The sequence below is a fragment of the Aethalodelphis obliquidens genome, unplaced genomic scaffold, assembly GCF_003676395.1.
Source record: "Aethalodelphis obliquidens isolate GAN/ISIS:26980383/991018 unplaced genomic scaffold, ASM367639v1 scaffold9, whole genome shotgun sequence".
NCBI classification, from domain to species: Eukaryota; Metazoa; Chordata; class Mammalia; order Artiodactyla; family Delphinidae; genus Aethalodelphis; species Aethalodelphis obliquidens.
The window spans coordinates 21,542,429-21,558,246 of record NW_020837953.1 but is presented as its reverse complement, the minus strand read 5'-3'; the positions used below and the strand labels follow the sequence as shown (position 1 = coordinate 21,558,246).

Sequence of the window (15,818 nt, the reverse complement as noted above, 5' to 3'; positions counted from 1 at the left end):
CGCTACCCAATGGAACTTTTTTTTTTTAATCCGGTGGAACTTTTTGCAGCAATGTTGGAATAGACTCTATCTGCACTGTCCAATAAGATGGCCACTAGAAACACATAGCTATTGAGCACTTGCAACGTGCCTTGTGTAACAGAGGCACTGAGTTTTAAATTCTATTTAATTTTAATTAAATGTAAATAGCTACATGTGCTTAGTGGCTACCTTATTGGGCAGCACACATAAAGAATATTTCCAACATTTCTAATACTACAGCACAGTTTAGGAGACTAAAATTATGAGCCCTAAATTAAGCTGAATAAATGGCTCCTCTATAATTCAGAGATGTCACATTTAAAACACCAGATGTTTGTGTGCTTTTTTAATGGTAACTTTGCCCCCCGGGGAACCCAGAAAGACATCACAGTTTTTGGTAATGTGAATGATGTTTCTAGTACCAAAATAATCTAACTAGATAATAACTTATTAGTCATCAGTCTTAATAATCAATGGGTCATGTCCGATTTCATAGTTAGATGAATCCTGTTTCTCTGTCTAGTTTTCTATTATTAACAATTACATTGCACTTTAGGTCATTAAAGATCTCTCTTCAGAGCTAGTGACCTAGTGGGTTGGCAATGGCAGATAAATATTTCTTCCCTGGGCTTCTTTGCCAACTATAGCTAATTTTCAAATTAAATGCAACCCTTTCATCAGGAAAAAATATATATATATATATATTCATATTTGTATATTATGTATTATATAAATTATATATTATGTGTAATATATAAATTGTTAGTAAACTTAAAAAACACTAAGCTTCATTAGTAGTCAGAGAAATACAAATTAAAATAAAGTATTATTTTTAACTATCAAAATGTAAATTTTTTCAAGTTTTATAATACCTGCTTTTGGCAAAAGTATGAGGAAGCTGTTACTCTCATATGCTGTCAGTAAGAATATAAACGTATACATTTAAAAGGTAATTCAGGGGCTTCCCTGGTGGCGCAGTGGTTAAGAATCCGCCTACCAATGCAGAGGACACGGTTCGAGCCCTGGTCTGGGAAGATCCCACATGCCGCAGAGCAACTAAGCTCGTGCACCACAACTACTGAGCCTGCGCTCTAGAGCCCGTGAGCCACAACTATTGAGCCCGCGTGCCACAACTACTGAAGCCTGCATGCCTAGAGCCCGTGCTCCACAACAGGAGACGCCACCGCAATGAGAAGCCAGCACACCGCAACGAAGAGTAGACCCCGCTCGCCACAACTAGAGAAAGCCCCAGCAACAAAGACTCAACTGAGCCAAAAATTAATTAATTAATTTTTAAAAAGGTAATTTAGAGGGCTTCCCTGGTGGCGCAGTGGTTGAGAGTCCGCCTGCCGATGCAGGGGACGTGGGTTCGTGCCCCGGTCTGGGAGGATCCCACATGCCGTGGAGCGGCTGGGCCTGTGAGCCATGGCCGTTGGGCCTGTGCGTCCGGAGCCTGTGCTCCGCGATGGGAGAGGCCACAACAGGGAGAGGCCCACATACCGCAAAAAAAAAAAAAAAAAAAAAAAGGTAATTTAGGGAATTCCCTGGTGGTCCAGTGGTTAGGACTTGGAGCTTTCACTGCCATGGCCCGCGTTCAATCCTTGGTCAGGGAACTAAGATCCCACAAGCCACGTGGCACGGCCAAAAAAAAAAAAGGGTAGTTTAAATCTATCAGAATTAACATAGCATTTCTGCTTCTGGATGCTTGAAATATCCATTCATTCATTCATTCTCAAAGACACACTGCACGTACTAGGATGTTCACATAGCACTGTTGGTAATAGTACAAAATCAGCAACAACTTAAGTGTTCAATAGAGGAATGGTTAAATAAACTATTACATCTTTATCATTAGCAATTCAGAGAATAAAGATCTCTAGGAACTAACAGAAAGATCCCTAAGTCATATTATAAAACAAGTTACAGAACAATACATGTAGTGTGATCTCATTTATCTTGTTAAAAACCTTCATTTCAGGGCTTCCCTGATGGCGCAGTGGTTGAGAGCCCGCCTGCCGATGCAGGGGACACGGGTTCGTGCCCCGGTCCAGGAGGATCCCACATGCCGCGGAGCGGCTGGGCCCGTGAGCCATGGCCGCTGAGCCTGCGCGTCCGGAGCCTGTGCTCCGCAACGGGAGAGGCCACAGCAGTGAAAGGCCCGTGTACCGCAAAAAAAAAAAAAAAAAAAAACCACTTCATTTCATATGTACATTTAAATAGCTAAAACATTGAGATTAACCCAAACCTTTCTTAGTTTAGGTAAATCTGAGAAGCAAATCATGCTTTGAGAAGTTATACCAAAGTCATCTTCAACTTGTTCTCTGAATTTATCCCTTGGGGGGCATAGAGCAGATTCAGTGCAGTTCAATGCAATGAGTGAGTCAGCCATCAACTGAAAGCCATTTCCCTTTCTGCTCATCCTGAGTCGAAAAAGGTCTAGGAGAATATACACCCAACTGTTGACAATGGTCATCACAAGGGAAAAGAGCAGGTTTGGGGTGGAAAGGTAAAAGAGTTTCTAAGTTCTTTGTTTAACCAAGAACATAACTGTATTCTCATACTCAAATTTTAAAGAATTCTGAAACAAATCCCAGATCAGCTTTTCTCAAAATGCTAAAATACTACTTTTCTCACTATAATTAAGCATGTATCCTCCTTTCAGAATACAGCAACATGTTTAGGTGGGTTTTAAATAAAACATGCTTATGATAAAAGAAGAAAAAATTGTATTTCCTGCGTTCAGGTGACCTAAAACTACTATTTTGGAAAAAGAATGGCCAGCAATCTGGGTTCCATACAAGAAAAGGACACAGGCATCCCAGCTTTCAGATATGACATTTTACCTTTTGTAGATACCCACTCATAGAAGAACCACTAGCCACGTAAAGGATGAGAATCTTATCATAGATGAGACTCCAAAAAAAGTCCAGGTACATAGTGTGCACGAGAAAGGTAGTTCCAGGTTCCTTGGGATCCTAGACACACTATTCAAATCTTTTTGTTTTGTTTTGTTTGGCTGCGTTGGGTCTTTGTTGCTGCACATGGGCTTTCTCTAGTTGCAGCGAGTGGGACTACTCATTGCAGTGGCTTCTCGTTGCGGAGCACAGGCTGTAGGCAAGTGGGCTTCAGTAGTTGCAGCACGCGGGCTCAGTAGTTGTGGCACACGGGCTTAGTTGCCCACACTATTTGAATCTTAAACTAGCAATCCAGAGAATTCTTCTATAAGGTATTTCTACCATTCTTGGTACACCCTCAGAAAGGTTTCTTCCCATACTCCCATGATACTATTTTTTTAAATAAATTTATTTATTTATTTATTTGGCTGTGTTGGGTCTTTGTTGCTGTGCGCGGGCTTTCTCTAGTTGCGGGGAGCGGGGGCTACTCTTCATTGCGGTGCGCGGGCTTCTCATTGCTGTGGCTTTTGTTGCGGAGCACGGGCTCTAGGCGTGCAGGCTTCAGTAGTTGTGGCGCGTGGACTCAGTAGTTGTGGCTCGCAGGCTCTAGAGAGCAGGCTCAGTAGTTGTGGCGCACGGGCTTAGTTGCTCTGCAGCATGTGGGATCTTCCTGGACCAGGGCTCGAACCCATGTCCCCTGCAGTGGCAGGCGGATTCTTAACCACTGCGCCACCAGGGAAACCCCACCATGATACAATAAACTTTTGGTATTTGGGGAACACAGCACTGATAGACCAGGAGGGCAGGAGAATATGGGCTGTCAAGTCATTACCAACCTTTAAATCCTGCCCCCTCTTAGACAAGTTACTTGATTTTTTGTAAGAGTTCCCATATCCTCCTCTCTAAGACACAGAGTAATAGCTGCCTTTCTGGGTTGTTAAAAAGATGAGCAATAATGCATATAAAGCACCCCAAACAGTGACTTATCTACTCGAACGGTGATGGAAAGTGATAATCAATAGTCTGACAGATGTGAAAAGTTTTTATTTTCAGCATAGAACATTATTTGTGGATTCTATCAAGCAATCTCTATAGTATACCCTCCTAGGAGAGTAAGTCTCTTACATACCCTCATGCAGCACGCCTGGGAAAGAGCCAATCTTTGGTTCTCACTTCCCTTCCCTTTTCTTTCTTCCTCTTCCCCCTCATGCACAGACGAGCCCCTTCCTTAAACCCTAACTCCTTTTGTAAGCAGTCTTTGAAACGGGCGACTTCAAGGGTGTTTTGTCCTCTTTATAAAATTGTCAGCATTTGCTGGGACTTCTCTGTTTCTTCATAGAGAGTTCTCCAGTTTTTTCCCAGATGGCTCTTTTTATTAATTGGTTTGTGTTAGGGGCAGGTCAGTTCGCTGGGGATAGGAAAATGTTGAAAAACACAGCAAATAAGACGCAAGCTAAATAAGCTGCAATTGCTATCCAGAACCTTGGATCTTTCAGCAGTGCCTTATCAAAGCAGCTGAACACGGTGTAACCAATGGACATCCCAGCAAATCCACCTGCAATGTGAGCTGCAAAAGACACCTTGAGAAAAAAGGGGAAAAAATGGGAATAAGTGAAGAAAATGTTAATTGCATATTTCAGCTGTTTAAGAAACAAATACCATCCCAGTCAAAGAGTCTTAAAAGTCTGAACAGCAAGGTGGTGAGACAAAAGAGACAAAAAAACTCCATGTGCACAGAGAGGAGATATTCCAAATCATGCAAAGCTAAAAAAAATATCAGTTCACTGGCTCTGAGTACAGAAGACAGAGCCATCATTTCTCTTTATTCTTGGTCATCATTGCGTTTAGGATGGTTCTGTATAAGGCCAACCAAGAGAGTAAGAGTTGAGGTGCCACGAGGGATCTCTATAGGAGCATAATCTGATCCCACATAAATGGCATGTCTAAATGAAAAAATACACACAGATAGTCAAACAGAAACTACCAAATTCAAAGACCAATTTCAATAAAACTGGAAATCTTTGTCAGTTTTCTTTTTATTGTAAATTCATCTGGACCCAAATTATTGCTGCTTTCCAATCTGCATTTTATTCTCTGTGAAGTCCCTTCTCTCCTGTTTTTTGGAATAGCTACCAGTATAGCAGGTGCAGAGAACTAGAGCCAGTTGTCAGGGCTATGAGAGAGAGAAGTGAAAAGGACAATCTAAAAGGCTGATTTCCTCAGGAATTTTCTTAACTTCCAAGTGTAAAACTGACTGTCCTAAAACTCAGAATTGTTGCCCCTATTTGGTGACCCTTTTTAGCTATTGATATGATAGGTAATTTAAAAATAATAAACTGAACTCACCGGGGACCCATTTGCAGGGACAAAGAACCTTCTGTAGAGAGCAAATCCCATGTCCGACACAACTAGAAGGGAAAACAGCCCAGTGAAGCCCCACGATCTCCAAAATAGTGCACCAGTTATTTTTCGTTCCCCTCTAGCAACGGTAGCAACGTTTATTGAGACTTACTCTGTGCTAGGTACTGTTCTAAGAGTTTTACATGTACTAACCTGCATTATTAATCCTCACAACAACCCCATGAAATAGGTACTATCATTATCCCATTTTGTAGATGTATTGATCCAAGAAGTATTTATTGATTATCTCCCATGTGCCAGGCACTACTCTAGATGGTGGAGATACTGCCGTGAACAGATCAGACTGCCTCATGGAACTGAAAGTCTAGTTGGGGAAAGCAAATGAATAAGTAAAACATACAGTATTGTCAAATGGTGCTTAGTGCTATGGAGAACACACAAAGAGAAGAAGGAGAATTGGGAATGCTGGGAGTAGGGTGTGATTTTTTTTTTTTTTTTTTTGCCGTACGCGGGCCTCTCACTGTTGTGGCCTCTCCCGTTGCGGAGCACAGGCTCCGGACACGCAGGCTCAGCGGCCATGGCCCACAGGCCCAGCCGCTCCGCGGAATGTGGGATCTTCCCGGACCGGGGCACGAACCAGCGTCCCCTGCATCGGCAGGCGGACTCTCAACCACTGTGCCACCAGGGAAGCCCTAGGGTATGATTTTTAACTGGAGAGTCAGGGAGGATCTCAAGGAGAATATGGCATTTGATAGAGATAAGGGAGCAAGCCATGCTGACCTTTGAAGTAAGAGTCCTCTAGGCAGAGGGAAGTGCAAAGTCCCTAAGGCAGGACCATCCGCCTGGTGTGTTTGAGGAATACCAAAGCAGTTGGTCTGGTCACATAGGTGGTTTTCAAAGGATCCACTGGGATCCCAGCATCACTGGGAACTTACTAGAAATGAAAATTCTCAGGCCCACCCCAGACTTACTGAACCAGAAACTCTAAAGGTAGGGCTCGGCAGTCTGTGTTTTTTAACAAGACCTTCGGGTGATTCTGGACTAAAGTTAGGGATAAAGTAGTAGGTGATGAGATCAAACAGAAGCAGATGTAGGGCCCTTATGGACCACTGTAAGGACTTTGACTTTTACGCTGTGAAGCTTTTGAGCACAGGAGTGACATGTCCGACTTATGTTTTTAAAAGATGATTCTGGCTGCTGTGTAGGAAACATATTCTAAGGAAGCAAAGACAGGAGCAAGCAGACAAGCTACTTAATACGACTGCAGCAACCCAAGTGAGGAATGACGGTGGCGTTTTATACATAAAGAAACCAAAACACAGAGGTTAAGGACTTGCCCAAGGCTGCCCATCTCAGAGGCAGTAGTGGGATTTGGGAGGCTTCACTCTCACCCACCACACTAATCGCCTCTGATTGCCATCAGGAGAACAGAAGATGGGCCCAAAAAGGAAATGAGTCCACATTTTCTAATGGAACACTGAGAGCCAGAACTTAGACATTCCTCAAATAAGTCAGACCTCTGATGCTAAAAGAGCTTCCAGGTTTCTTGGCTTAGAAGAACTCTGCCCTACATGTGCACTTGGAAACATCTCCTACAGCTGTCACATTCCACATCCATCCCCCAATTCCCTGTGCTCTACTTAGTGAATGTCCTAGGAGACAGAAAGACCTAGTCCTTGCCTTTGGGAAAACAGCATCAGGACCATGTGTTCTGGCTAGTTTCCCTTTCAATACAGTATTGACACTGAAGTCACTGGATAGAAATTGAGGTCGAGGAGAAGTACTCAATGTTAATTTAATTGTAAATGACTATCACACAAAATGCTGGATAAATGTGGCTATATTGTTTTTTCGATCATTTGCAATTCCTGATCCAGGGTAAATAACAGAGATAGGACTAGGAAAGTATAAGAAAACCACGGCTGGAAAACAGGGTTGACTTACTGGAAACAGTTTGGTCCAGTTTTCCACAGTAGGAGACCTCCTTTCAAAAACTCTTTGTAACCCTTAGCATGTCAATTTCTCCGTTCAATTTCTCTCTTGTTTTGGCCACTTCTGACTTACACCTGCCTGGCCCTTTCTGCTTCCCAGGGGAGTTTACTTCTAAGCTGCTGCAGTCTCTAAACTGAGACCTGTCTTCCCACCTGAAAAGAAGCCCTCATTCCAATAAACCAAATCACTGTCTTCAATAAAATTTGACACTCATTTTAAGGGAGCTGCCTTTATACGGATTTTTTTGAAGGATGAAAATGTGAGATTTCCTGAACTTTTTCCGGGGAAGGTCAGTTGCTTTGTTAGAAAACAGATCCAACAAATAATGCTTAATGAAGGAAGGTCCTAGGGCCAATTGTCCTTCACAATTAGGAATAATATTTACCATTAAAAAAAAAACAAAAAACTATACATTTTCCCAAGGAAACATGTTTAAAATTAAAATGTACTTGTATTTCATTAATCCAGAGTTTGTTCTAACTTCTCTCATTTACAATAGTAGGTAAACCAGGCCAAAGAACTTTTAGAAATGGCCTGTGGGGAAGGTTGATGTTAGTGTGTCCTACCTATGTTTGTAGGATATAATAAAAGCACATCATTCAGTGATTGTATGACTTACCTCAAGAATGACAAAATGTTTAAAGCAACTATACCCCAATTAAAAAAAGAAAAGAAAGAATGACAGAATGTTACATAAACTATATTTGGAGATAACCCTGTGCATGAGGAAAGGGCTTTTACTCCAACATTAAAGGGTATTAGAGTATTAAAACCTTTTCCTCACTGAGGGTTTGAGGCTTATTTTACAAAAGTCATTCATAATTACCTGAAAGAAACAGATTGACTGATGACCCAGATAACTTGTGTAAGAATATTTTTCTGTCTAAGGACTTGTCCCTTGGTTCTGGTTGTGACTCAGACGGCTCTGCCTGCACAGCAACTCTCCTAACTAACTCCTAGACATTCGTCCTCCTTTCTGTGCTGACTAGTTTCCCTCACTTTTTGGATTTCTTATGGAGAAAAACAGTATATATGGTATGGTATAAACTAGAAACAAGTCACTTCTTTTCTCTCGGGATGAAATATTGTTTTTACAGTTAAACAGTTCATGAACGTAATTTAGTCTCTTTTTTGACCTCTTGATACCAATTTGCAGAATCATTTTTTCCTACTATGTGGACAGCCAAAAGCTTAGCCTGTATCAAGTGTCACTTCTGTCTTGGCCTTCAAGTCTGAGCCAACAGTCTGGCCCCAGGGTCAGCCTTCTCCCCGCACCCTCCACGCAGATACAGCTTCAGCAGGTGCAGATCCAGAAATACAAGTTACCAGCTCTGCCTTCACTCTTGTTTGCTTCTACTCTGTATGGCCTGCCACCCGTCCAAAATCCTGACTTTCAGACACACCGAAAATTCCACCTCTTCTCCAGACTGAACGTACTTCCTAAATTCTTTCAGCATGTAATTCTAGACTATCATTCCTGGAGATTTCCAAAGCCACATCAGTCATGCTCCTACTTCCCTGACCCCTTTCTTCCTTCACCTCTGCTCTCATTTTCAATCCTCAGCCACCACTCCATGCTTATATCCTAGATCAGTTTTTTTTTTAATCTGAAATTGAGGAAGAAAATGGATTATATGAATAGTTTTCAAGCTTTGCCTTTCTGACAAAATCATACGCAGAATCTAATGTATGAACAAGAAAAATCCAGTATATAAAACATAAATGACAGCAGAAAGTAACATAACATTTTAAATCAACTATACTCCAATAAAAAATTTTTTTAAATAAAAAAATTTTAAAAATCCAGGGGCTTCCCTGGAGCCGCAGTGGTTAAGAATCTCCCTGCCAATGCAGGGACACGGGTTCGAGCCCTGGTCCGGGAAGATCCCACACGCCGCAGAGCAACTAAGCCTATGCGCCACAACTACTGAAGCCCGCGTGCCTAGAGCTCGTGCTCCACAACAAGAGAAGCCACCGCAATGAGAAGCCCGCACACTGCAACAAAGAGTAGCCCTCGCCGCAACTAGAGAAAAACCTGCGTGCAGCAACGAAGACCCAACGCAGCCAAAGATAAATAAATTAAATATTTTTAAATATATATATATATTTTTAAAAATCCATAAACGATGGTATTGTGGTTGAAGTGGACGGAGTGCCTCGAGCCCTACTCTCTTGACTCCCCCGCACTCCAGAAAGAAACAGAGCCACCTCTAAGAACCACCCACCAGGGTCTGTGAAAACTCCATTCACAGCTGTCTGCCTAGGGCTATGAAGACAAACCATTCTTTCTGACTCTAGGCTGATGGTCATCCTACTTGTTAGTGTTTGGGAAATGTGAGAAGGTCTTCTGAAGGTTGAACCCATAAAATTGAAGGTGTGAAGTGTTCGCAAAACACACTTACTTATAAGGACGATGATGAGTAGTCTGATAATTCCAAAGGCAGGAATCATTTCTCGAAAATTCTTACAAAGAAATAAATAATAATATAAGCTGTCTATTGGCAAACAAAACTTCAACTGTCCTCCCCCTTCATCTGCTTTATCATTTAAAATAAAGTGTGAGTGTCAAATATTTGCAAAACAAAGCATCGGTGTAACAGCCCAGTTTTCAAATGTATTTGGGAAGCACAATGCTGGTGCACTTTGGAGTGAAAATGAAACATGATATTAAATTCCTTGATATAAAGTAGACACAATTTTATTAGCAGGAAATAATCTAAATATAAGTAATAACAAATCAACACTTATTATGTCATAGATAGTTAATGCATGTTGTCAAACTAAATCTGATGAAATATTTCCAAGTTTTTTGGTTAATATTCATTTGATACATCTTTTCCCTCTTTCTAAGTAGGAGTTAGCAAAGACAACTAAAATTTGAGTATTACCTTTATTTTTTTAGATAATTTCAAAAAATTTTAAATGTCAGTCGGTCCAAAAACAACCCAGTTGGATTTTAGCTTTGAAAAATCTCACACCACCAGCTTGCAGTACCCTCGTGTGTTACTAGAGGACAGAGCAGACTCAGAAAGATACTCCCACTTCAGCCCGAGTTACCTCTCCCTTCCCTTTCAAGTTAACTCTCTTCCCAGAGATGCTGAAATAGCTGTGTTTATTCTGAATCAATTATTTTCAAATTGTTGTGACCATGACCTACAGTAACAAATAATTTACATAACACACATAAATAAATAGTACTTATCCTTATTACACGTGATGTGTACTGAAATTTTTGTTTGTAAAGGGATTTTCACAATCCCTTCAGCTGCGTTCACAACCACTAATGGGTTGCAATCCAAAGTTTGAAAAACATTTTTCTAAATGACTTCTATTTTTTGAACAGTTTTTTAATTGATTCATATTTCTTCCTCCTAGAGTATCTTTAAAGCACACCTATGTGGTTAAAGGGTTAATTTAGTCAGGATTTTAGCCTGTTTTAAAAAGTGGTTGGCATCTCACATACTATATCATGGGCGTGTAAAATGGTATGCAACTTTGGAGGCATTTATCAATGAAAATGTAAAGCCTTCACCCAGTAAATCCACTTCTAGGAATTTACCTGCAAAAAGAATCACACAAATGCAAAAAGATAGGTGTGAAAGAACATTCCTTACAGCATTATTTTGAAATGTGAAAAGCTGTAATCACCCGAGATTTCTTTTCAATTAAGGATTAAATGTCGGAATACAGCTATATAGAGCTTGATGTGGAGCGCCTGAAAAGACTGAGCTGGATTTCTATGTATTGCCATGAGTAGATAGGATACTTTATGTTAAGATGCAGAACAATATAAGGGTAGTTCCATTTTTGTAGCATTACTATTGGTAGAATTTTGAATACACATAGAAAATGTCTGAAAGGATGTATATCAAACTGTTAACAGATACTAAATTGGGAACTTTGACTTCCTATTTTTCCATTTTGAATTTTATTTAATATTCATTATTTTTGAGATCGGGAGAAAAAAATAAAGATAAAATATGAAAGGAAAACTCTTGTGGCCAAATGGAAGATGTGTTCTTAGTAAATATTGATAAATGAAGATGCCCTGAACCAAATACCAGTAATTGTTTTAAAAAACATATTTAAGGTCCATAGATTCCACTCCCAAAGTTCTTACCACTAGAACATTCATGAAATAGCCTCCCATCAGAGCATAGACTCCTCCTGAAGCACCCACAAGAGATTTGAGTGGGTCAAAGATGGAGCTGGCTAGAGATCCTAAAGAAATAAAACACAAAGAATCAGATATGACTATAAAAATCATGAAGGATAAATCTTTCTAATCTAAGGTAAAAGTTGGGGAAGCTTGGACAATTATATTAACAAACAACAAATTCACTTTGTCCCTTCCATACTAGAAAAGTATAGCTATGTGGGCTAACTCCCTCAATTTTTATGAAATATTAAATGTTCAATATGAAGACAGTATAATGGTGATAAAAACACAGGCTCTGGAGCCAGAATAACCAACTGTGACTTGACCAAGTTTCTTAACGTCTCTGTGCCTTAGTTTCCCTGTTTACAAAATGGGGGTATTAATAGAACTTACCTCAATGGGTTGTCAGGAGAAGTAAATGAGTTTATATGTGCATCATGCGTAGAACACTCTGTGACATGTATTTTATACTTGTTAGCCATTGTTTCAAAATATCCTACATGTTCACCCAAAACTATCAAAACACCTGAGACATTCCAACATTTTATTATCTAAAGGCTAGCTTTCTCATGGAGTCAAGATGTGGTCTCAGAATCCTTCTTAACATACTATTCAGTCACATTCACCAGGCAAGATGAAACCTATTGCTAACCCAATCTTATATTGCCTGAACCAAAACAAGACTTTAGAACCACCTTATGAAACTCTGAGGTGTTCTCTCTGTACTGCTTAGTTCTATTACTCATTCTCTTGCCTTCAAGGCCCTCCTTCATTCCTTAGGATACAACACAATACAATACCTACTTTATGCAAAAAAGACAAAGTGTCTGACCTTAGGAATCTTACAAATGGATGAGCAAACAGTTATCATAAAATGCAGAATATAACAACTACTATGATTTTTTTTAATGTAATAAATTTGCTATGGAAGCATTTAGGGAAGAACGACTTTCTCAGCAGAGAGGTGGAAGCCCTGCTACTCTGAGAGGAGGGAGACAGCATTTTGATTAAACTCTGAAGACCCTTTAAGATTGGACAGGGAAAACAAGGGGGAAGAAGGTCAGGACTTGGGGATCTGGAATAGCAAAAACATAGAAACAAAGTTATATGGATGACTGAAGATCAGTGAGAAGTAGTCCATTAGGATTAAAGCAGTGGTTTTCAAATGTTAACCTACAAACTAGGGCTGGGGTGGTTGTGTCTTAATCATGAGAAATTTATTTTTAAAATACAGATGTCCACTTCTGGCCACAGAGAAATGCCAAGGATAAAATTTTTCCTCCTGCTTGAAACAGCTGAAAGTAGTGGACAAAATACATGAAACAATGGTCTTCAAGATACTGGACATCAGATAACAAAGGACAGTGAATCCTGAGAAACAAGAAATAAATAAGATGAGTTGACTAATTGCCCAGCTTACTGCCTTGAGAGAGACAGTAGGCTGCAGTATATGAAGGGGGAACCTAGGCAGATCACAGTAAACTTTAAGTTGATGAGATAGAGTCTAGAGTCTAGGTCCATATAGATCCAGGCAGCTAGAGTTCAGACTGCTTCCAAGTAACTTAACTGAGTTACAGAACAAATCTAAGGAATGTTTATAGGAATATAATAATATCCACCATCCAAAGATAAAATGTCTAGCATCCAGACAAAAATTGTCAGACATGCAAAGAAGCAGGAAAGTATGACCCATAATGAAGTGAAAAAAATCAATTAAAAGCTAACAAACCTGGGAATTCCCTAGCGGTCCAGTGGTTAGAACTCCAAGCTCTCACTGCTGAGGGCCTTGGTTCAATCCCTGGTTGGGGAACTAAGATCCCACAAGCCACGTGGCACAGCCAGAAAACAAAAACAAACAGACAAAAAAAACTATCAAAACTAAAAGAAGAGTTACCATATATGATCCAGCAATCCCATTCCTAGGCAAATATCTGGAGAAAACTATAACTTGAAAACATATATGCACGGCAATGTTCACTGCAGTACTAGTTACAATAGCCAAGACATGGAAGCAACCTAAATGTCCATCGACAGATGAACGGATAAAGAAGATGAGGTTAAAAAAAAAAAAAAAGAAGTGGTATACATACACAATGGAATAGTACTCAGCCATAAAAAAGGAATGAAAACAATGCCATTTGCAGCAACATGGATGGACATAGAGATTATCATACTACATGAAGTAAGCTAGACAGAAAGACAAATACAATATATCACTTATATGTAGAATCTTCTTTTTAACATCTTTATTGGAGTATAATTGCTTTACAATGGTGTGTTAGTTTCTGCTTTATATGGAATCTTTAAAAAATGATACAAATGAACTTATTTTCAATAGAGAAATAGACGCACGGGCATAGAAAACAAATTTATGGTTATCAAAAGGGAAGGGGGGGGAGGGATAAATTAGGAGTTTGAGATTAACATATACACACTATTATATATAAAATAGATAACCAAAAAGGACCTACTGTATAGCACAGGGAAATATACTCAATATCTAGTAGTAACCTATAAGGGAAAAGAATCTGGAAAAAAAATATATATATATATGTATATATCTGAATCACTTTGCTGTACACCTGAAACTAACACAATATTGTAAATCAACTCTACTTCAATTAAAAAAAATAAAAACCTACCAAAACTGACACAGGTGTAAGATTTAGCAAGTAAGGGCAATAAATAATTATTACAACTATATTCTCTATGTTCAAAAGTTAAATAGCACTATATAAGAAATGAAACAGGCTCAAATCAAACTTCTAAAGATGAAAACTACAATGTCTAAAATGAAAACATAAACTTGTTCAGTTGATTGGCTGATTAGACATTGCAGAAGAATAGATTAGTGAACATGAAGACATGGCAATAAAACTATCCAAAATAAAACACACAGAGAAGAATATTTTTTAAAATGCATACAGCATTAATGAGCTATAGGTCAATTTCAAGCAGTCTTCTGATATGTATAATAATAAATACATAATTGGAGTCCCCAGAAAAGAGGAATGAAAGCAGATACAGAAAAAAATACTTGAAGAAATTATGACCAAAGTTTTTCCAAAGTTTTATGAAAACTATAAACCCACAGATCCACGCACCTCAACAAATCCCAAACACAAGAGACGTGAAGAAAAGCACACCAAGGCATAACAAAATCACATTCTCAAAACAGTTAAAATTCTTAAAAGCATCCAGAACAAAAAGACATGCTTCATACTGAGGAACAAAGGTAAGGATGACAACAGATTTCTCAATGGAAACAATGCAAATGAGAAAACAACATTTTAAAGTACTGAAAGAAAAATGCTGTCAAGCTATAATTCCAAACCTAATAAAATATATTACAACAATGAAGGCAAAATAAAGATTTTTTTTTTCAGACATACAGAGGCTGGAAGAATTGATGACTAACAGACCCATGCTAAAAGAAATGTTAAAGGAAATCCTCAAGAAGACAAAAAAAGATATCAGATGGAAATATGGAGCTACACAAAGGAATGAAGAGTATTAGAAATGGTAAGGATGTGGGCAAATATACAAGATTTTGTTATTATTTAAATCTCTTTAGAAGTTCATTGTTTAACAGTTAAACTATTAGACTAACTACTAGGAATAATAAGTGAACTTATCAAGGTTGGAGGATACAAGATCAATATACGAAAACTCAACTGTATTTCTATGTAATAGCAATGAAAAATCAGACATAGAAATTTTAAAAATAGTACCATTTACAGTACATCAAAAATATGAAATATAGAAATAAATCTGACCCCAAAAATGTGCAAGACCTAAACACTGAAAACTAAAAAAGATGTTGAAAGGAATTTTGAAAGACCTAAATAAATAGAAATCTATACCTTGTTCATGGGTTGGAAGACTCCGATATTGTTAAAATGTCAATTCTCCCCAAGTTGATCTAAAGATTCATTGCAATCCAAATCAAAATCCCAGTAGACTTTTTTGTAGAAATTGACAAACTGATTCTAAAGTTCACATGGAAATGCAAAGGACCTAGAATAACCAAACCAACTTTGAAAAAGAGCAGAGTTGGAGCACTGACACATCCCAATTTCAAGACTTAATAGAAAACTACAGTAATCAAGACAGTATGGTATTGGTGTAAATATATACAAATATATGAGGGAAACACAACAGAAAGTCCAGAAATAAACCCACATATATATGGACAATTGATTCTGAAAAGATGCAAAGGCAATTCAGTAAAGAAAGGATTGTCTTCTCAACCAATGATGCTGGAACAGTTAGACATTTACATTCAAAACAGTGACACTTCAATCCATACCTTGCACCATGTATAAAAATGGATCGTATACCTAGATGTAAAGCCTAAGATTATAAAACTTCTAGAACAAAACACAGAGAAA

At 38.8% G+C, this 15,818-nt stretch overlaps 1 protein-coding gene across 6 annotated transcripts in view; it reads right to left on the bottom strand.

The window, feature by feature from the left end:
- Window positions 1-3,937: 3,937 nt before the first annotated feature.
- RHBDL2 (rhomboid like 2) overlaps window positions 3,938-15,818 on the bottom strand; it is a 56,950-nt gene continuing 45,069 nt past the window's right edge. For 2 of the 6 annotated variants that reach the window (XM_027109017.1, XM_027109018.1), the window contains exons 6-9: window positions 11,389-11,489; window positions 9,671-9,731; window positions 5,262-5,323; window positions 3,940-4,495 (exon numbers count right to left, since the gene is read on the bottom strand). In XM_027109017.1, the coding sequence (XP_026964818.1) occupies window positions 4,316-4,495; window positions 5,262-5,323; window positions 9,671-9,731; window positions 11,389-11,489 (404 nt within the window). In that variant the 3' untranslated portion in view covers window positions 3,940-4,315. Of the gene's footprint in view, window positions 4,496-5,261; window positions 5,324-9,670; window positions 9,732-11,388; window positions 11,490-15,818 lie in introns of all 6 variants that reach the window. The other 4 variants (XM_027109019.1, XM_027109022.1, XM_027109021.1 and 1 more) reach the window with 4 other exon arrangements.